General features: G+C 42.6%; 1 protein-coding gene across 1 annotated transcript in view; it reads right to left on the bottom strand.

Moving 5' to 3' along the window:
- LOC138259596 (zinc finger protein 436-like) overlaps positions 1 to 22,083 on the bottom strand; it is a 70,368-nt gene that overhangs the window by 28,621 nt on the left and 19,664 nt on the right. Inside the window, exons 3-6 of the mRNA XM_069207430.1 lie at positions 17,582 to 17,692; positions 14,413 to 14,526; positions 12,747 to 12,857; positions 3,715 to 3,813 (exon numbers count right to left, since the gene is read on the bottom strand). Of these exons, the coding sequence (XP_069063531.1) occupies positions 3,715 to 3,813; positions 12,747 to 12,857; positions 14,413 to 14,526; positions 17,582 to 17,692 (435 nt within the window). The remainder of the gene's footprint in view (positions 1 to 3,714; positions 3,814 to 12,746; positions 12,858 to 14,412; positions 14,527 to 17,581; positions 17,693 to 22,083) is intronic.

The following is a 22,083-nucleotide window of genomic DNA, read 5'->3' as shown; positions in this document are numbered from 1 at the left end:
GAAACGCAATGCTTTTCTAGCATGGGTGAAAGAACAACTAGATAAAGAAAATAAAACAGCACCACAAATGTGGCCGATGCTGAAATAATAAAACGGAGCAGAATAAAAATTTAACTGCGCTAAAGGACACAATCGGCAGGCCTAGTTGCTAAAATAACGTGCCTAGAAGCAGCACTAAAATGGCTATACAACACAAGGTCTTCTTAACTGTCTCTTCTGTGTGCAGGAGTTTTTAAGTGAGGGTGCAAGGTTTTAGCAGCCTGGAACCCCTGCCAATCCTGGAATGCCACATCATCCCTTCACCCCTGTCACAATCCTCCTGCAGAGAATTATGGGACAATCAAAGATGGTGACTTCAAGCTGTCTCTTTAAAGAGCCCCTCTGAGGGCTCAGATCCGTCCCTAGCTGACACATCTGCCTGATTCCTTTGCAGCAAAACTTCAAAGGCCAGCCCTTCCTGTATTGGCATCAGAGATCTGGGCTTCTTCCTTTGTACCAATGGGCCTGGTTTCTCCCAGCCCAAGCGCAGTTTGACAATCTAATTTATAGATGCAGATTTCATCCCCACCCCTTTCCTTTCTTAGGAACTGAATCAAGCACTGCTAATTGCCCTTATGTGTGTGGAGGCCCTTGATCTCTCATCTGGGAAGCAGAGTCATTAACATGGCCCAGCAGTGGGGACAAAGGTTTGAAATCTGATTATGAGCTGAACCAGAGAACTACAACTAATGTTAAGTCCCATAAGATGTGGGTGTGGTTATTAAGGACTGCAAATTCAAACTCTGTGTGCATGTTTTTCAACAGTTTGGTACCTTGCTGCACTCTGTATGCTTAAGTCCATAGAAAATGTACTTTAAGTCAGTCTTTGCCTACATCTATAAGGCAGTGACAACAACAGGGATTTTCGAGTAGACACTACAAACCTATGTTATGAATGTCCACCCTTAATTTAAGGCCAATCCTACGTCCATGCTGAGTCCCTTCTGTGTAAGGCTAACTGTGTACAGATATCGAGCTGAGCATGGCGTAAGTCTCACGTGTGCAGCTGCACAAGTGTGGACATATGTTCATGTGTAACCAGCCCAGTGCCTCTTACACTGGCTGTGCAGCAGAGACTTTGTCTTAAAAGATGGCAATGGCAGTTAGCAGGCTCAGTCCAATTACCATGAATAAGTCTCGGGTTGTGAGACCACTCACAGTAAAAATCCAAACACCAGGTAGTGAAAAGCGAAAAACTCTGAAGGACTAAATTGTCAGAACCCATTTGCCACCATTACGTTTTTTTTTGTAATCTTCCGCTGGGTCGACATTCTTGCTATAGTATGCTACAGGGCTCAATAGAGGGTGGATGGAAGCCCTGCATCACATTGCCATTCATGTGTGCTATAACTTTGAGTACAGGGAGAGTGTAGTAAATCAGCTCTAGCAGGTGATTCAAACATTTTGTGAAGATAGGGATCAACCATATTTTGAAAATACCCTGGTTGGAGCTAATGGCTAGGGGGGGGGCGGTGACTGCACTACCTGGCCACACGACATAGTTTGTACGAAGTATAAGGCAGCCAGGGAGGGTGTTGGCTTAGTCGATGTGAGGCAGCGGCTAGATGGATAGGTCATATAGCTAATGAAACAGGAGTACGGAAAGAGACAGATAAGGAAATAGCAGAAGAATTTGCAGGATACTATAGGGTTTTTGCCAGGATGTGAGCTTGGAAAGAGGGGAAGAAATTAGACTGTTCTTGGCAAATATCGGATTGCCCACATTTGAGGGAGATGATAGACAGGATTTGGACGGAAAGGCATCTGTAGAAGGGGTGATAGAGGTTGTAAAGCACATAAAAACCTGGAAGTCACTTGCTCTAATGGGCTCTAGTGGAGCTTTTAAGAGATTCTCGACTCTGCTGGGTACCAATTTACAATACTTGTTTAATGAGGCAAGAGATACAGGTTCTCTGACACCAGATCTAACCCAAGCAATCATCGTGCCGATACATAAAGAGGGAGGCATGCAGATGAATGTGTATCATACCAAACAGTCTCTCTTTTGAATGTAGAGGTGAAGATTCCGGCAACATACTCGTAAACAGTGTGGTTTAAACCATGTGATGCACAGAGATCACTAAGCTGGGAGACCTGATGGATGGAGTTTCCATGAGATCTGTTAGTAGTCTTCAAGTGGAATTTAATTTGCATCAGGGCAGATGCACAAATACAAGAGTTGAGACATGAATTCCAAGTGGAAGCCCTGAAGTGGGCAGGAATCACGGAATATGCTCCACTTGGACACTGTTTATTGGGGAGGTGGAGCTGCATTGCAACCTATTGAACGCTCAGTAATAACATGCCAGACAGGTTGCAAAGTCTGATGAATTAACGAGAGGCAAATGTAAGGACAATGGAGAATGAGTACTAGGAGGCAGCTTTGATGCACCACAGGAGATGATGATGATCATTTCATTTAGTTAAAATACCCACACAGAGTTTATTATATTAGAAGTATATTGTACAAAAAGGGGATGGCTCCAACACCTCCCTATTGGAGATGTGAGACTAAAGAGGCCACATTTATACATGCAGTATGTGACTGTTGCAAGGTGCAGGAATACTGACACTAATGTCAGAGCTTAGGTGAATCATGATGAATAGGTCCACACCACTGCCTAAATTTATAATTCTGTGGTTACCGAATAACAATGACCTACCCCAGCTCAAGCTTATGTTTCGTAGTCAAAAGACTCCTGGATCGAAAATGGGCTGCACATGCCATGTGGCCAACAGGTGAATGGTGTGCAGGCCTAGACATTGATATGGAGGCTAAAAAACATAACCAACAAAAGTTGAGGCTGTCCCAGTAATTTCCTAAAGATGTGAAAGTGGTGGCGGCAATTTTATGGTTTTGGGGACAAAGGGGAGCATGGGAGCGGAGAGGCCACTGGGCTGCACAATGAATAGATGACATGATTTGGACCGTTATGCTGTTGAGATGTGTATCCCCTAGGTCTTTAATGTATTGTACGGGAAGAAACAAAGACATCAGAGAAAATATCGGGTGGTGGTTGTGGAGTCTTCAGAAGACCTAAGCTGTAATGGTTGTCAGTAAGTTTTGCTCAAAATATCAATAAAATATATTTAAAAAAATAAGGAAATCCCCAGGTTATTTTACCCGCAGGACCCTAGAAATATAAGAATATGCTAAATACAATATGGCCACTACCTCCCTCACCAAAGCATGTGACGTGTTAGCAGATGTCCTGGTCTCATTCACCAATACTGCACCTACATTTTAAACAAAGTGCCTGCGGGTCATCAATTAATGAGGAACAAGAAAAACGAATCATGGTGTCAATAAAAAATAGGCTATACATTAAAAAGCAGTATTTTGATTCTCATTGTTAATCTTTCCACATTCACCAGGCAAAAGTTGTTTTCTATCTTATTTTTAGATTCTTTAGACACGTGTTTCTTACTTAGGCTATCTTCAGTTTTATGAACAGGCTTCCGCTCCTCAAACAGAATGTATTTTAAAAACTCACAGCAGTGGAGAAGGTTTCCAGAAACAGGGAGCATGTACTTGTTGAAGGGAAATAAACTATTTTAATTATATAAGAGGGCCTGAACGCTATACTTCCGAAGAGGTGAAGAGTTTGGTCTTCTAAATAATCTACTCTGATTCCATATAGCTGCGCACTCTAAAGCGACACGCTAAATACTCACCAGTATCACTGCTGAAGTTTTCTCTTCTTTTAGTGTTTGGCTGGTCCATGCAATGGGTATCTTTCTCACCTTTTATGCGGAATGAAATTGTCTCTTGCTCTGTTATGTACAAAACAAATATTTATGACACACAACACACATAAATATCTAATATTGATAAAAGATTGGTCGACGTGTACAAGTGTATGAGTGAAACGGATCGACAACTCCAATGAATTCATATACTAACCAACATTAGGAAGTAAAAAAATAAAGAGTTCAGAAAGAGGAGCATATTCTAATTTCCATACCAGTATTATTGAGAAATACATATAAAAAAAACATGAAGAATTGAGACTGCAAATAGGCAAGGTACTCTAACTATGTTGTATTTTTGTACCAATTGGGATCACTTTTTAAAGTTCGCCAAACAGCTAGATCGTGATGAAAAAGAGTTAGTATGGACATCCTGTAGAATAAAAGACTAGATGACATTCGTAGAGCGCATCATATGAATAAGCATCTCTAGGGCACCACGTTAATTAAAAAGTCTAAACAAGATTTTGATATTGGCAAGTCTCATCAAAATAGGTATTCAAGCAAAAACAAGCAAGTTCTGGAAATGTGGGGAGACAGCCCTAAATGGGAAACTTTCATACAAAACATGAGAGAATATCAATGCAGGAATTTTCCATGTGCCAATCACATTTCTGAGGTATACATTTTTACACTCATGGCACTACAATTTGGTCAGACACTGAAAGATCCAGTTTCCCACTATAGCCTTAGAACCCGCCGTAGCGGGCTCTACCGGCTATTAAAGGCCCGCTCCCGAGTTAAATGCCCGAGCCGAAGGCGAGGGCATTTAACAAGGGAAAGGGCCTTTAACCCCTTCGCTGCCAGGCCTTTTCCCCCTCCTGTGCCAGGCCTTTTTTTGCCTATTTGGGGCAGTTCGCGCTTAGGCCCGCATAACTTTTTGTCCACATAAGCTAACCAAGCCAAATTTGCGTCCTTTTTTTCCAACATCCTAGGGATTCTGGAGGTACCCAGACTTTGTGGGTTCCCCTGAAAGAGGCCAAGAAATTTGCCAAAATACCGGGAAAATTTTGTTTTTTTCAAAAAAATTGGAAAAAGTGGCTGCAGAAGAAGGCTTGTGGTTTTTCCCCTGAAAATGGCATCAACAAAGGGTTTGCGGTGCTAAACTCAGCAGCTTCCCAGCTTTCAGGAACAGGCAGACTTGAATCAGAAAACCCAATTTTTCAACACAATTTTGGCATTTTTTTGGGACATACCCCATTTTTGCAATTTTTTGTGCTTTCAGCCTCCTTCCAGTCAGTGAAAGAAATGGGCATGAAACCAATGCTGGATCCCAGAAACCTAAACATTTCTGAAATGTAGACAAAATTCTGAATTCAGCAAGGGGTCATTTGTGTAGATCCTACAAGGGTTTCCTACAGAAAATAACAACTGAAAAAGAAAAATATTGAAATTTAGGTGAAAAAAACATAAATGTTTCTCTACGTTTTACTCTGTAACTTTTCCCTGCAATGTCAGATTATCGAAAGCAATATACCGTTACGTCTGCTGGACTCCTCTGGTTGCGGGGATATATAGGGCTTGTAGGTTCATCAAGAACCTGAGGAACCCAGAGCCAATAAATGAGCTGCACCCTGACGTGCGTTTTCATTCTATACCGGGTATACAGCAATTCATTTGCTGAAATATAAAGAGTAAAAAATTGCTATCAAGAAAACCTTTGTATTTCCAAAAAGGGCACAAGATAAGGTGTTGAGGAGCAGTGGTTATTTGCACATCTCTGAATTCCGGGGTGACCATACAAGCATGTGAATTTCAGGGCTTTTCTCAAATAGATGTCTTTTTTACACACTCTCCTATATTTGTAAGGAAAAAATGTAGAGAAAGACAAGGGGCAATAACACTTGTTTTGCTAATCTATGTTCCCCCAAGTCTCCCGATAAAAATGATACCTCACTTGTGTGGGTAGGCCTAGCGCCCGCGACAGGAAACGCCCCAAAGCGCAACGTGGACACATCCAAATTTTTGGAAGAAAACAGAGGTGTTTTTTGCGAAGTGCCTACCTGTAGATTTTGGCCTCTAGCTCAGCCGGCACCTAGGGAAACCTACCAAACCTGTGCATTTCTGAAAACTAGAGACCTAGGGGAATCCAAGGAGGGGTGACTTGCGGGGCTCGGACCAGGTTCTGTTACCCAGAATCCTGTGCAAACCTCAAAATTTGGCTAAAAAAACACATGTTCCTCACATTTCTGTGGCAGAAAGTTCTGGAATCTGAGAGGAGCCAAAAATTTCCTTTCACCCAGCGTTCCCCCAAGTCTCCCGATAAAAATTATACCTCACTTGTGTGGGTAGGCCTAGCGCCCGCGACAGGAAACGCCCCAAAGCGCAACGTGGACACATCCAAATTTTTGGAAGACAACAGAGGTGTTTTTTGCAAAGTGCCTACCTGTAGATTTTGGCCTCTAGCTCAGCCGGCACCTAGGGAAACCTACCAAACCTGTGCATTTCTGAAAACTAGAGACCTAGGGGAATCCAAGGAGGGGTGACTTGCGGGGCTCGGACCAGGTTCTGTTACCCAGAATCCTTTGCAAACCTCAAAATTTGGCTAAAAAAACACATGTTCCTCACATTTCTGTGTCAGAAAGTTCTGGAATCTGAGAGGAGCCACAAATTTCCTTCTACCCAGCGTTCCCCCAAGTCTCCCGATAAAAATGGTACCTCACTTGTGTGGTTAGGCCCAGCGCCCGCGACAGGATATGCCCCAAAACACAACGTGGACACATCACAGAAAACAGAGCTGTTTTTTGCAAAGTGCCTACTTGTAGATTTTGGCCTCTAGCTCAGCCGGCACCTAGGGAAACTTACCAAACCTGTGCATTTTTGAAAACTAGAGACCTAGGGGAATCCAAGATGGGGTGACTTGTGGGGATCGGACCAGGTTCTGTTACCCAGAATCCTTTGCAAACCTCAACTTTTGGCTAAAAAAACACATTTTCCTCACATTTTGGTGACAGAAAGTTCTGGAATCTGAGAGGAGCCACAAATTTCCTTCCACCCAGCGTTCCCCCAAGTCTCCCCATAAAAATGATACCTCACTTGTGTGGGTAGGCCTAGCGCCCGCGACAGGAAATGGCCCAAAACACAACCTGGACACATCACATTTTTTCATAGAAAACAGGGCCTACCTGTGGATTTTGGCCTCTAGCTCAGCCGGCACCTGGGGAAACCTAGCAAACCAGCGCATTTTTGAAAACTAGAAACCCAGGGGAATCCAAGATGGGGTGAATTGTGGGGCTCTGACCAGGTTCTGTTACCCAGAATCCTTTGCAAACCTCAAAATTTGGCTAAAAAAACATGTTTTCCTCACATTTCAGTGACAGAAAGTTCTGGAATCTGAGAGGAGCCACAAATTTCCTTCCACCTAGCGTTCCCCCAAGTCTCCCGATAAAAATGATACCTCACTGGTGTGGGTAGGCCTAGCGCCCGCAACAGGAAATGGCCCAAAACACAACGTGGACACATCAAATTTTTTCATAGAAAACAGTGCCTACCTGTGGATTTTGGCCTCTAGCTCAGCCGGGCCCAGGGGGGGCAGAAATGGCCTAAAATAAATTTGTCCCCCACCCCCCAACCCCCCTGCCCCCCCCCCCCCGGGAGCGACCCTTGCCTATGGGGTCGCTCCCCCTGAGTGACATTGGTGCAAAAAAAAAAAAACCCCGGTGCCTAGTGGTTTCTGCCCCCCTTGGGGGCAGATTGACCTACAATCGGCCAATCTGCCCCCAAGGGGGGCAGAAATGGTCTAAATACAATTTGCCCCCCAGGGGAGCGACCCTTGCCTAAAGCGTCGCTCCCCATCTCTAAAAAAAAAAAAAACAAAAAAAAAAAAACCACACAAAAAAAAAATTGCCCTGGCGCCTAAAGGTTTCTGCCCCCCCGGGGGCAGATCGGCCTAATACCAATAGGCCGATCTGCCCCCAGGGGGGCAGAAATGGCCTAAAATAAATTTGCCCCCCCCCCCCCGGGGAGCGACCCTTGCCTGCAAGGTTGCTCCCCTTGCGTGACGGCGCAAAAAAAAGATCCCTCGTGCCTAGTGGTTTCTGCCCCCCTTGGGGGAAGATTGACCTACAATCGGCCAATCTGCCCCCAAGGGGGGCAGAAATGGTCTAAATACAATTTGCCCCCCAGGGGAGCGACCCTTGCCTAATGCGTCGCTCCCCATCTCTAAAAAAACAAACAAAAAAAAAAAAAAACCACACAAAAAAAAAATTGCCCTGGCGCCTAAAGGTTTCTGCCCCCCCCGGGGGCAGATCGGCCTAATACCAATAGGCCGATCTGCCCCCAGGGGGGCAGAAATGGCCTAAAATAAATTTACCCCCCCCCCCCCGGGAGCGACCCTTGCCTGCAAGGTCGCTCCCCTTGCGTGACGGCGCAAAAAAAAGATCCCTGGTGCCTAGTGGTTTCTGCCCCCCTTGGGGGCAGATTGACCTACAATCGGCCAATCTGCCCCCAAGGGGGGCAGAAATGGTCTAAATACAATTTGCCCCCCAGGGGAGCGACCCTTGCCTAATGCGTCGCTCCCCATCTCTAAAAAAACAAACAAACAAAAAAAAAAAACACAAAAAACTATTTGCCCAGGCGCCTAGAGGTTTCTGCCCCCCCTGTGGGCAGATCGGCCTAATACTAATAGGCCGATCTGCCCCCAGGGGGGGCAGAAATGGCCTAAAATAAATTTGCCCCCCTCACCCCCCGCCCCCCGGGGAGCGACCCTTGCCTACAAGGTCGCTCCCCTTGCGTGACGGCGCAAAAAAAAGATCCCTGGTGCCTAGTGGTTTCTGCCCCCCTTGGGGGCAGATTGACCTAAAATCGGCCGATCTGCCCCCAAAGCGGGCAGAAATGGCCTAAATACAATTTGCCCCTCCAGGGGAGCGACCCTTGCCTAAGGGGACGCTCCCCATCGGTAAAACACAACAACAACAAAAATCCCTGGTGCCTAGTGGTTTCTGCCCCCCGTGGGGGCAGATCGGCCTAATAAAAATAGGCTGATCTGCCCCCCATGGGGGGCAGAAATGGCCTAAAATAAATTTGCCCCCCATGGGAACGACCCTTGCCTAAGGGGTCGCTCCCCTTACGTGAAAAACAAACAAACAAAAAAAACTCCCTGGTGTCTAGTGGTTTCTTTGGCCTCATAAAAATAAGCCAATCTGCCCCCAAAGGGGGCAGAAATGGCCTAAATATAATTTCCCCCCTATGGGAGCGACCCTTGCCTAAGGGGTCGCATCCCACACCTAAAACACAAAAGAAAACAAATCAAAAAACAAAAAAAACAAAAGTATCCCTGGTGTCTAGAGGTTTCTGCCCCCCATGGGGGCAGATCGGCCTATTATTAGGCCGATCTGCCCCCAGGGGGGGCAGAAAAGGCCTTAAAAAAAATGACCCCCTGGGAGCGACCCTTGCCCAAGGGGTCGCTCCCTTCTGTCAATTACATATAAAAAAAAAAAAATCCCTGGTGTCTAGTGGGGTTTCAAAAGCCGGATTGCAAGCAATCCGGCTTTTGAAACCCTCGGAGAAACTTCAAAGGGAAGGAAATACATTTCCTTCCCTTTGAAGCCCCTCCGGGCCTCCCCCACGTGATCGAAAGAGAAATGCTGAGCATTTCTCTTTCGATCGCGCTGGAAGCTCTGCTTCCAGCGCGATGGGGGAGGTTGTGTGATTGTCACCGCGCGCTGACGTCACAGGGGGGTAGGGGGGGGGGGGGTCGGGGGTTGAAGGGGAAGGGATTCCCCTGTCAGCCCTGACCTAGGGGGGTGGGGGGGCGGCCCTCGGGTGGAGCGCTAGCGCTTCTCCCGAGGGCAGCATTCAGGACGTAATGGTTACGTCCATGGCGCCACACGGGCGCTGCCATGGACGTAACCATTACGTCCCTGGCGGGGAAGGGGTTAATGGCCGGTAGAGCCCGCTACGGCGGGTTCTAAGGCTATTAGAACATTCTGCCACTCAGGGCAGAATGTTCTCTTAAAAAAAACAAATTGCTCACGGAGCCCGAGGGGATTAGAATCCCCTTGGGCTCCGTGAGGCTTTGTTCACAGCTGCTGCTGTGAACAAAGCCCATTGGAATGTTGGCGCTGGGGGCTTTTACCAGCCAGTAAAAGCCCGCAGCACTCCATTGTCTTCAATGGACATGCCAACATTCCAATGTTCTAATATGAAATAAGAACTGCGGAGGGGTGGCGGAAGTTTTCTGCAAGTGATTGGCTCGCCCGAAAGTACAGGTGCATAGGAGGTATTTGGCGATATTAAGGACATGGTGGACTATACAAGCTCAATCCACATGCAAGGAAGAAGTAGTAAATACAAGTAGGTGATTTGTTTGTGAAGGAGAAGTGTTGCAATTTGGTGGGAGAAGGCTGTTCTAACTTTATGAAAGATCATGGGCACTTTCTATTAAAATTCTCCTTTATGGTGCTCTTGCCTCCTTTTGTAGTTTCAGAGACATATTCCTAGGTGCCCACACACCCCTTGTTTAACTAGGGTTAAGGATTTCTTAAAGATGAGATACCAAAATTTGGGGAGATAGGGATCTTTTTGGGTTCTATTTTGTGTTCATTTGAATTGGGTGTCAAGAATATTCCGGTGGAAAGAAGGAGTAGTATTATTGATGGTTTCTTCTCATAATTAGGGAAAGAATTTCCAGAATCTATTGTGGCATTATAGGAGGATTTACGAAAGGACCGATGCTGGGAAGGAAGAGAGGGTGGTTAATCAATATTTATAAGTGTCACTTCATCATTATTGGCACGTATAACTGTACTATCATATGATACTGACAACTCGAGTACTTATTCTGTGGTAAAAAATGTAAACTGCTTGAACAAAAAAATGAAGAGTAAAACAAGAGAAACTGGACATCCCTTGGTAAATATTAAGCATGTAACTTGGTGTCTGGGGTATATATATATACTAAGAAGCAGTTCTTCTTTGACCAGGCTTTTACTGAGGAACAGATGCAACTTATCAACAAGGAGACAATCTCTTGTCAATAGTGTTCAGGTATAAACTTAGGGACAGGTATAACGTACTGAGAAGGGTATGCCATGACCAATTCTATAAAAGTATCAACTCCGAACAAGCTGTTTCAAGGCACAAAGGAAATCAAATTCCAGTGTGTTTAACAATAGTGAACTCACATTTGAGCAATTCGAGACGTTTAGTATAAACACTAGCTCTGAAAAGGAATTCCCTTTAGATTGGGGGTGGGGGGGGTGTTTGTGTATGGATTGGTGAGGTGGGGGGTTAGAGTATGGATTGGGGAGGTGGGGGCTAGTTTATGGATTGGGGGGGTAGTGTATGGATTGGGGGGGGATCTCCTACAAGCCAAATCTACTTTAAATCCACTTTCTACAGTTGTGATATGTTACACTGAAGGGAAAGCAAAAGGGAAACTGCTTCCTTAATAAGAACAGGAGCTGGAGTTATCTACTGCTCAATACATCCTTTGTGAATCAGCTTGCCTTTTAAACATTCATCCTCCAATATGTGAGGGTCAATATAGCAAATCGCTGGAATGTTTTTTTGTATCACATTCTTTCCCTTTCAGCACAAATAAAGATAACAGGGGCCTTAAATCTCTAAACACACACTGAGATATACAAGTATCTCACTCCCTTGCTTAACAGGGCCTACCTTTCTCTGAGCAATATATCGCCTGCAGTTGTCACAATTCCTAAAGTGAACTTTAGCCCATCTCGATCCTATAAAAAGCTTAAGATTTCCAAGTGCCATGCACGCCATATTTCAATCCGGAAGTAAAGATAATGTTGTTCCTGTTTCACACTCCCCTATTCAATTATATTTATGTAACAGTCTTCTTGTGTGAAAAGCCTATCTGCATTACAAGCCACATAGAAATCATCAAAACTATTTACAACCTCATTACATTCAATTTGAAATCTCTGTCTCTCCAAATGAGTGAAAGGGAACAATATAGGGCCAGATTTAATGGAAAATGGTGCACGGTGCTGCACCAAATTTGGCAGCGATGTGCATCGTCATTTTCAAAATGCAGGGATGCACCGTATTTACTGGAATACGGCGCACACCTGTGTTTCCACCGGCGCTAACTTTTCTGCTGTGGGCCAACGCAACCACCCTTGCACCATAGTGCAAAGATGGCTGCGTTGAGAGGGAGATTGTTTTTGTGTAGGAAGGAATACCTTCCTGCACAAAAACAATCTTAAATGGCGATTTGCTCTTTCTATGCGTGCTGCAAAATGCAGCACACATAAAAAGGGCAAAAAATGAGGAGAAATGAAATCATTTCTCCTTGTTGTGCCACTCTAACGCCACCCCTGGGGTGGCATTAGCTAATGGTGCTGCCTCAGGTTTACGAAAACTCGTAAATCTGAGGCAGTGTCAAAATGCAATGGGTGTTGCTGTGGCACGCCCACAGCAACACCCATTGCATGCCCCTTCCATACAAAGTGCTGCGTGTGAAGGGGCTGTATTTACAAGGTGGCGTTAAGCCACCAAAAGGGGCTTGTAAATACTGCGCAGGGCATAACGCCACCAAAGCATCATGAAAAGTGACGCTTTTAAATATGCCCCATAGTGTGCTGTATTTCTTAAAGCTCTGACTTCTGATTCTCCTGGTTCCTGAGTTTGCTGTTTGTAGTCTTAAAAAGGGAAACACCATCTTGTAGGGTGAGGGTGCAGGCTAAGATAAAAAAGAAACCCCTAAAGCCACAAGGTCTACACAAATTGCGGTTAGATTAAATCAATGCACATGAATATCCCAAACATTTGGCCTGCTATCAGCTGTTGTGGATCTACATTGAACACCCTTGGCCTAACCAACGCTAGCAAAGTATACAATAAGAAGCAAGTGTTACAAAGGTAAATATGATCACTCCCTAAAATCATAACAAAGAACCAATTTTTTGAGCAGATACCATTTCTGAGAAGGAAATCTTCTGACATCTTAACACCCCGTTTTCACAACTAAGGGGACATTTGCAACTCACCTTTCTTGTGGTTAGAGTTACTATCTCTAGCTTCATCACCAAGATCATCAATAAGAATTGAAATTGGCTCTTCTTTCTTCAAACAAGAATTCTGTCTGAAGAACGCCATTCCTGCAAACAAGTTAAAAGGCTAAGGTTATTAACAGGTAACTATTTTATTTTTTCTCATTAAATATGTGATGATGTAAAATAGTATTTCCAAGAAGCAACCCTTTTTAAGAACACAATTCAAGACATTTTAAAAATTCAGTTTTTTGAAAATGAAGCTACCAGGGGTCTAGCCCTCCGTGGCACTGCATTAGAATGTACTTTTACTTAATTGAACAGGACAATTCAGCTATTTGGTATTCATGAAGTGAGACAAGAAAACATCTATTTACATGATAATGTATCAAGGTATTTGGCTCTCTCGTGGTTAATCATTATATCAAAACAACCTTCCTGTGACAAATGAGCATGTTTTGTTAAGTTGTGTTTTTGAAATTATTTCAACAGAAACAGGTGATGTACGTGTTTTCCATATGACGAACCTTGGAGGGTATTGCCTCTGGTCCACAGCTGTGTTTGTATTGAGCCTAATTCATAAAGCTATTTGCATATCAATGTGCTTCTATGAAGGCAAATCCTTCTCATGTCTGTGTTAATTGGATTTGCTCACGTGGTAGACCTATCATCTAACTCATGGTTTTATGAGTATTCACAAACATTTAGCACGTTGTTTCCAATCCTCAATATGACCCTGTATTTACTTGTGTCAGGGTAGAAATAAATCAATTTTCAAGTTGGATAATGTGAAAGGAACATCCAGAACTTTTAAGGTGGTCTGTGGACAGTATTTTTACATAGGGAAACCTACTTTCCATGTGGAGAACTTAAAAAAAAAAAAAAGTCATGAACCTATAATGTATATTTGCTTTTCATTTCTATACTAAAAAAATGTTCGCTTATACACCTCCATTCCTCTATGCGTAAACAGATACGGATAGGAATACTGCCAGTTACAGATTGCCAGGTAAATTCCTGGAATTCTTTGTGAATTGCCTAAAAGTCAAGAATACGCTCAAAATATAAGCTTAAGATAAGATGAGTAAATTTCTGATTTTTAAAAGCGCCTTCTATGAGAATTGAGCTCATTGGCTGGATCACACAAAGTGAGCAATGGAAATGCTAACTTAAGTTAGTCTCTGCCACAGCTTTGGCCTGACTAGTTAAACAGTTGAAGAGCTGGAGCAGCGCTCATTTAACAAATTAGACATTGATAAATGGCTTCTTGCTATCAGAACCTTAAAAGACATATGCTGCATTTTGGCTGGAAATATAGCAATATTTGTTTACAATAGAACATACCTATTAACATATACATACCAAAATAAGACAAGTAAGACGTAATGCGCACAGTATAACAAAACAGTCAGTCTTCGCACTGCAATCATGCAGCACCAGAGCACAAAAACACAACAAGACAATGCCACAGAACAAACTTGCACAAACATTCTAGTTGCACTTTACCACCTAAAAATATCTGCTTTTCAAAGCCAGTGGTAAAAGATGTTTGCCTTAATTTACCATCAAGGAATTTAAATAGCACCAGTCAGAAATATTTTGTGATCTGGTCCAATGCGTTTGAACTTCAAATGACACAGATCTCCAAGTCTTCATACTTCACCTGTGTTGACAGAATCATTTTTTTCTCTTCGTTCGATGTCCTGAGAAGTCTTTGGATATTGTTGTTTTCGTCGGTTTACCCTGAATGTTACATCAGGATTGCTGATCACATCATCTGTTATATAAAGACAAAAATCCATTACTTAATACGTTAAAATTAATTTCGTTTTTATATTTCCTTTTTCATTAATGCCCATACTGAATGCCCAGGGAAAGCATTAAGACATGTAGTATAAGCAATTACTTTGAATATCTTGTTTACTCGTTTTCCCACTAACTCTTTCTGACATGCATTTATAACTGTCTCAATTTCTACCAGTGCCTGGAAGATTGAATCAATGAGCGGGATCTTAGCCAGGCTGCCATCTCTGTATTTGGGTATGGTTCTTTGGTAATTAGTTATTCATCAAAAACCATTCTTTCATTAAGAGGGTATTTGACAACCTGTATTGATATTGGGGAAACGGTATACAGCATGGACAGTGTAATAAAAAGATGTTGTTGTTTTATCCTCTTCTAATCCACAGGCCAGTAAAGATATCACAACAGTGAAGTAGCACACAAGCATCTGTTGGCTCCCACCTTGTCCTTCTGACTGTATCTGACACTTATGATGTTTTACACTTATCTCTCCTGGGAATCAGAACTCTAGAATTCCTCCGACAGTGATGGCAAGATGGTCTTGATGGAGAAATACAAACAGATTTACATAATATTTGGTGCTTCGGATGATTAGAAAATGTACTGGGTTAGTGATGATATGGTATACCTTGTAGAAATATGGTTGCAAATGCTTTATTTCTTGCTAGTGTAAGCCATGCCCTTTGGGTAGTAAAGGCTTGAACAGCATTTACCCCATACATGCCTTATCACAGGTGAGTACTTGTTTGTTCTTTTGTAGGTTGCAGTATGCACATGTTAAATGTTTCTCTCCAATGGTGAAAATGTCATTTTCAGGCATATTAAGAACAGAGGCCAAACTGGTAAATATGACAAAAATAATGCATCAGCCTTTCTAATGGGCTGTCCTTTGGCCTTTACGAATTGATCCATGTGTTTTAGAAATTCGGAGAGTAGTCATGCCATGTTTTTCGCAAATTGCATTTGCAGTAATCGAGATTCCTGCTGCAGAGCATGTCTGTCAGTGGTGCTATGTAAAAAAATGGTTCCAACCATTTTCTGATCTGCAAACGAAGATCTGATTTTGCCCAAGCTTCCCATTCATTTTGCATCTGAAATGTGGGTTCTATCTTTCTCATGTCCACAACTATTGTATCCCCTGCACAATTATAAAAATCCAGTTAGTTGATAAAGAAGGTTGCAGAGTGATTTATTACATACCTTAAAATGGAGAGGTTGTAAATCAAGACTGGATTCACGTTTTATTGGTCTCACAAACCAGCTTCAGATGATAGACTGTGGAGCTAACCTTTGTTTTCACTTTGGCCGCTATAGTGAAACCCGGATATGTGTAAACTCCCAATTTTTGAAGAGCATGCTGGCTACTGTTCCTTTGCTAAGCACAGCTGGTGCAAGGTAAAAACTCAGCTTTAGCATTATTTAATGTGAGCCATCTGGCCTTCATCAAGGATGGAATTTTACTCAATATAATCTGTAACCTGCCCAGGTCTGATAGTGTGTTACTGCTAACTGGAGGATCATTTTTGTGTCATCAGCATAAGTGTGCAGTCCTACACCTGATTAAGCAATACAGGCGTTGCACGCAGACATTAAAGTGGGAAGGAAGAAGATGAGAACTCTGCTGCAAAACGCAATTTACACCAGTCCACTTGTAGGTGAAAGGTTCAATATCACACAACTCGTCTAAACAGTCAGAAAGAATCGGAAGTAGCCGAAGGCCTTATCTGGTACTCGGAACTGTAAACAGCTGGTCCAGGAGCACAGTGTGCTAAGGAGTATCTAGGCAGCCATGATGTAGTAGGATAAATACTGCTGGTTCTCCCTTATCCATGATCTCCAGGAAGGTACTATGTATGTCAATCAATGCTGGAATGTTTCTTCCCTTGAAAGATATATTAGGCATATCAGAAAAATATATTTTAAAAAACAGGGTCTGATTCAGTGGGAAATCTTTGAAGGAAGACGTCTGTGCATTGTAGATTTCACCCTCTTTAATTTGCAAAGATTTCAAAATCTATGAATTCATGTATATCATCTGGTCCTGGGCTGAAAAGCCATGCAAGTCTTTCATTTCCAGGCATCTCTCTCTTCCTTTGCACTTTCAGTATTACATGTATAATGTATTTGTTTTCCACTGGAAAAACTGTTATAACTTAGTGGGAGCATGCAGTGTCTCAAATGAGCACCATCGAGGCCCGCTCCCCCTACTACCACCCATATTTCCACCCACAACTATCAGCCTAAATTAGTAATGAAGAGGTTCTGCTATGCAGGTACATATCCTGTGACATGAAGTTCCACAGGCAGGCATAAATGCATATTCAGAATCTGTAAGATTTGTTTTGGCATATCTGAAGTTAAGGTATGTATACAAAAATATTTTAGAATATGGTACATCCTTTGCATAGTCCATAGTTAAAGTAAGAGTGATTTGGGCTACAGAACATCTTGTATTTTCTTCTTAGGTTTTTATTTAGTCATTCAAAATCAATTCGGATGGATTTTGCTAATTTATGTAGTTTCTGTACCACAATTTACATAAAACACCAGCTATGTCAGTAAAATGGCAACCATGTGGCAACTCTACTCCCAAACTCGTTACATAGTATCAAAATGTCTTTTGCCAAGTAGAAGAGCAGAAAGAAGCCAGCTCCTCTTGCATGTTCTAACTGATTACCCAGCAGTATTTCAGACACACTCCAAAACCAAGTGGTGTTTGTTCAACTGAACAGCCCATGGATGTTCTCACAAAATTTAAGAGAATTCTTTGCACTATCAACCTACTCTGGCTTTCTCTGGACTACAGAGGCCGCTAAATTTGAGACTTAGGTATGTGATGACAAATTAACTTCCCAAATATTTTCCACATTGCTGATTTTATGATAAGAGGAAGATGCAAGATGCTGCTGTGTTTTCTGTGCTTCTGGACATCTGCAAGTCAGTATGCCTCTGCCTAGGAGTGCAGTGGAAGTGAGAACACCATGTCCAAGCACTGTTGTCAGATCTCTGCTCAGGTATGTCTCACTCACTGTGGGAATAACGCATACTGTGTCTTCTCTCAGAGTCCTGGTGGTCCATGGATATCAGTTGCTCAATTTCTTGAGATCTCAGTGAAAACATGGTGGTGGCAATAAGAGGACCTGCCGTTGGAAATAAAGAAACAAACAAAAATTAGCTGGAGCTTATTGTGTATTTCAACAATTTCTGGAGTTTTAGAGTAAGGCAATATGTTCGATGCCAAACTGAACAACATAGGCATTCTTTTTGTTCAACACACGTACAACTTAAGCATTACTGTAGACAGTGTCATTATGAAGAATTCTGCCGGGACCTGCAAAAAAGATTTTAAAGGAAAAACACATGAGATGAAGGGAAAGCAACAGTGGATCAGGCGGGTGGGTACAGTGAGTATCGGGAGCAGGCGGATGTAGCAAAGGAGGAGGTGGTCAGAGGAGATAGTAAAACAAATAAATACAACAGAAGAGAAACCGGAGCGGCAGGGGATGAGCAAGAGAAGCAACTGGTGAGAAGGAGGGGCAACCTGGAGAGTGAGGAGGTAGAGGACAGGATAAGCAACAGACACTAGGGGAGGAAGAGGTAACACAGAGAGCTCTTAGACTGGGATTTCAGTCTGGAAGCAGCACTTGAGGGGGAGAGCGCAACAACACATAAACTTGCATGGAGGGGTTAAAAAAATGTAGTTCCCTGAAAGTAAGCAGTGGAAGGATATAAGATGTCCAATCAACAGGATGGTAAATTATTTATGCTCCAGGGGAAGTAAAATCACAAGAGGAAACAAAGCCATAGAAGAGGAAGTAACTAAATGAGATTGCCAAGAAAGTCAACCATTCATAGGAATGGGCTAACCCAAAGTCCACTGTAGTAGCTAAATTACTGCCTGTAGTTAAAACCTAAAAACATTAAGACTAACCTATTTAACGGTGGACATGTTATAAAGATTCTTCCAGAGTAATCTCTTTTCAGACAGGAACAAGAATATACCATGATTAAAGCTTAGAGAAAGTCTTAAAAACTGTGGGAATAAAATGTCACAAAGATGACCAATGTAATAATTTATAGATTCAGTGACACAATAAGGACAATATATTTCTAGCAATCAGGGTAAAGCCAATATGTATTGGCTGGATGCTTGATTATGTCTGTGCAAATACAATAATGTCATAGATTTACATTTAAAAAACTCTGCACTGAAAAGGAATATTTATTTACATTGTTTTCTGAAGTGCTATAGTATCACCTCGTGGTCACTGCAGAATGATGGATAATATAATTGAATTATGTAGGACAGTAGAGCTCTGTGAAGTGAATAAGTGAGTTTCAGACTTATTAAGAGTAATATTGCATGTACAATATCATAATCCAACTTTATTTTGCTGTTGAGGAACTTCACTGAAGGCCAGCTTGAACAGTTCAATTTTCAAGATTTTTATAAAGTTTAAGTAGGTGGGTTCTGACTGGAGGTAGCGCTTCAATTTATTCCAGAGTTTGGGGCCTTGCACCCCAGTTGACCACAATGTTTTGGGAAAGTAGTGCACAAATGTATCTGCTGTCCCACAAAAAGCGTATGCTCAGCACCCACCTGCAGGTGTTTGATCTCAATCTTAGGACTGCTATTACCACAGAAGCAAGTGCCTTTAGTCTGGGGGGAGTTTTGGCCCCTCTGTCAACACTGCATAATCTTTAACCTTAGGTCCAGGAAGGGAGTCAAAGTGGCTTATGTGGTGACTCAAAGGCAGGTAATCGGCCGGCATCTTTCCTTGTGCATTTGTAAGACATATCTAAAGGTACTTGCCTTTACCTTAAAACTGTAAGCAAGCCTATGGTCATCCTCATGTAAGTGGTTAATAAAGCTATACCAGATATGGCAAGATGGTTATACGCAAAGTAGCATTTCAATTTCATACAGTGCTATGCACATGGGAAAACACGGTGGCTGCTTGCTTTTCTCAACTGTCAGTAGAGAACGAACGCAAGTGTAAGGAAAGGGATAGTGAGCTACAGGAGAACGGAAGGGGTACATGGGAGAAATAGCTGTGAGAAGTACAAGAGAGTGAAAGAGTTCATAGGCAAGTGGTGACCTGACCACCTCTCGACGGAGGATGTCATACTAGCTGGCGGGCACGGTTTCAAATCCCCCACGGAGTTAGAGAGCCAGTCTACCACGCCTTGTACATGCACAAGAGCACCAATAAGAGAAAGAGGAGAAAGTACTGTTGATGGACCAGTATGAGATTATGATATGGTAGAAATTATAAAGAAACTGCAGTACATTCTCAGAGTGACACCCTACAAAGTTGCGAACAGACTGTTGTCACCTCGAGTAGCTGCCAGTTCAGTAGAAAAAATGAACAATATAATATTAATGATATAATATTCGTATCTTAAATCCAAAACCTAGATATCCATTAAGCTTCTTAGACAATCATTCTCAATAGACAAATGGGGGGTTATCAGATAGTCCGTGACAGTCACAAGCAAACATTCAAGGGAAGTGAGTGGCACCCAGAGGGGATAGTGAAAGACCACAGTGGCCCGTTAGTCATAAAGAGAACGCTGTATTCCAAGAAAAGGGCGGATGTGGTAGGAAAAGATGCGGATAGAACTACCAACAATGAAAGAGAAAATTAAGCACGTATAAGGCAGATACAAAGGTTTCTAGCAAACGGGTTACAGCTTCAGTCTGGGGGCATGGTCAACGTTAGGAATCCTGGGATGATATGCAGGTATATGGGTGAGAGGAAAAGTGATTACAGTGAATAGGAACATGGTCAGACCAGATGATGGGAAAATATGGAGCAAGAGTGGGGGTGCAGGCGGAAGGTGACGACAAAGACACACCCTACAGCTTGAGGGAAAGTCTGAGGAAAGCAGACAAGAATACGGAGCGATATCAATGAAGTGATGGAGGCCAAAAAAAAAGTCCATCCAGGAGAGGGAATGTAAGGTTAACATGCCGAAGATTTCGGTATTCTAAAGTTCTCAGGGATAGGCTAAAATATCAAACAAATCTGGATGTGGTTCAAGACAGGGCTGAGAGGCAGGTTTTATATATGCCGATCAGATCAGTTTCACAGCAATGTATTAAATGACGATTTAGACTGTTACGCAACATTTAAGTAAATGGAGGAGCTCCGTGAATAGCAGCTATTGTTCGCTTTAAATGGAATTCCAGGCTTCCTACATTTGTTTCCACAAAAGGAAATGCGCGGTGATGGCTTTCCCTCAACTTAAAAAAAAAAAAAAAAGTTCACACCACTAGGTGGTAGCATTGCCCCACGAGTTATTGAAGCAGGGACTAAAGTAAGCATATTAGTTTGTCTAACAGTACAAATGGGTCAATCATGTCAAGTATCGACAAAGCATTCAACGCCCTTAACACCACAGCTGCTGAGCCCCCCTTGCTCCCAAAGCAGCACCCCCCACCCCTCCAGTGCTGAGCTCTTTTTTGGCTATTTGGGGAAGTTTGGGCTTAGGCCTTCATAACTTTTTGTCCACATAAGCTATCCACGCCAAATTTGCATCCTTTTTTCCAACATCCTAGGGATTCTAAAGGTACCCAGAGTTTGTGAGTTCCACTGGAGGAGACCAAGAAATTAGCCAAAATACAGCTAAAAGTTTGGTTTTTTTCAGAAAAAGTGGAAAAAAGGACTGCAGAAGTAAGCATGTGTTTTTTCCCTGAAAATGGCATCAACAAAGGGTTTGTGGTGCTAAAATCACCATCTTCCCAGCTTTCAGGAACAGGCAGACCTGAATCAGAAAACCACATTTTTCAACACAATTTTGGCATGTTACTGAGACATTCCCCATTTTTACTATTTTCTGTGCTTTCAGCCTCCTTCCAGTTAGTGACAGGAATGGGTGTGAAACCAATGCTGGATCCCGGACAGCTAAATATTTCTGAAAAGTAGACCCAAGTCTGAATTCAGCAGGGGTCATTTGTGTAGATCCTTTAAGGTTTTCCTACAGAAAGTAACAGCTTAAATAAAAAATATTGAAATTGAGGTTAAACAAAAAATAAAAGAGCCATTTCTGTCCACTTTTTCATCTATAACTTTTTTGAGCTATGGCAAATTTTTGAAAGCAATATATTGTTACGTTTGCTGGACTCTTCTGGTTGTCGGGATATATAGGGTTTGTAGGTTTATCAAAAACCCCAGGTACCCAGAGCCAATAAACGAGCTGCACCTTGCAATGGGTTTTTATTGAATACCGGGTATACAGCAATTCATTTGGTGAAATATAGAGTCAAAAATAGGTATCAAGGAAACCTATCTATTTCCAAAATGGGCACAAGATAAGGTGTTGAGAACCAGGGGTTATTTGCACATCCCTGAATTCTGGGGTTCCCATACTAGCATGTGAATTACAGGGCATTTCTCAAATAGACTTTTTTTTCGCACCTTCTTACATTTGGAAGGAAAAAATGTAGAGAAAGACAAGGGGCAATAACACTTCTATTTTTGTGTTGCCCCAAGTCTCCCAATAAAAATGGTACCTCACTTGTGTGGGT

This window comes from Pleurodeles waltl, chromosome 9, assembly GCF_031143425.1.
Source record: "Pleurodeles waltl isolate 20211129_DDA chromosome 9, aPleWal1.hap1.20221129, whole genome shotgun sequence".
Taxonomy (NCBI): domain Eukaryota; kingdom Metazoa; phylum Chordata; class Amphibia; order Caudata; family Salamandridae; genus Pleurodeles; species Pleurodeles waltl.
The sequence above is the reverse complement of the archived record's forward strand: the minus strand, read 5'-3'. Positions and strand labels throughout refer to the sequence as shown.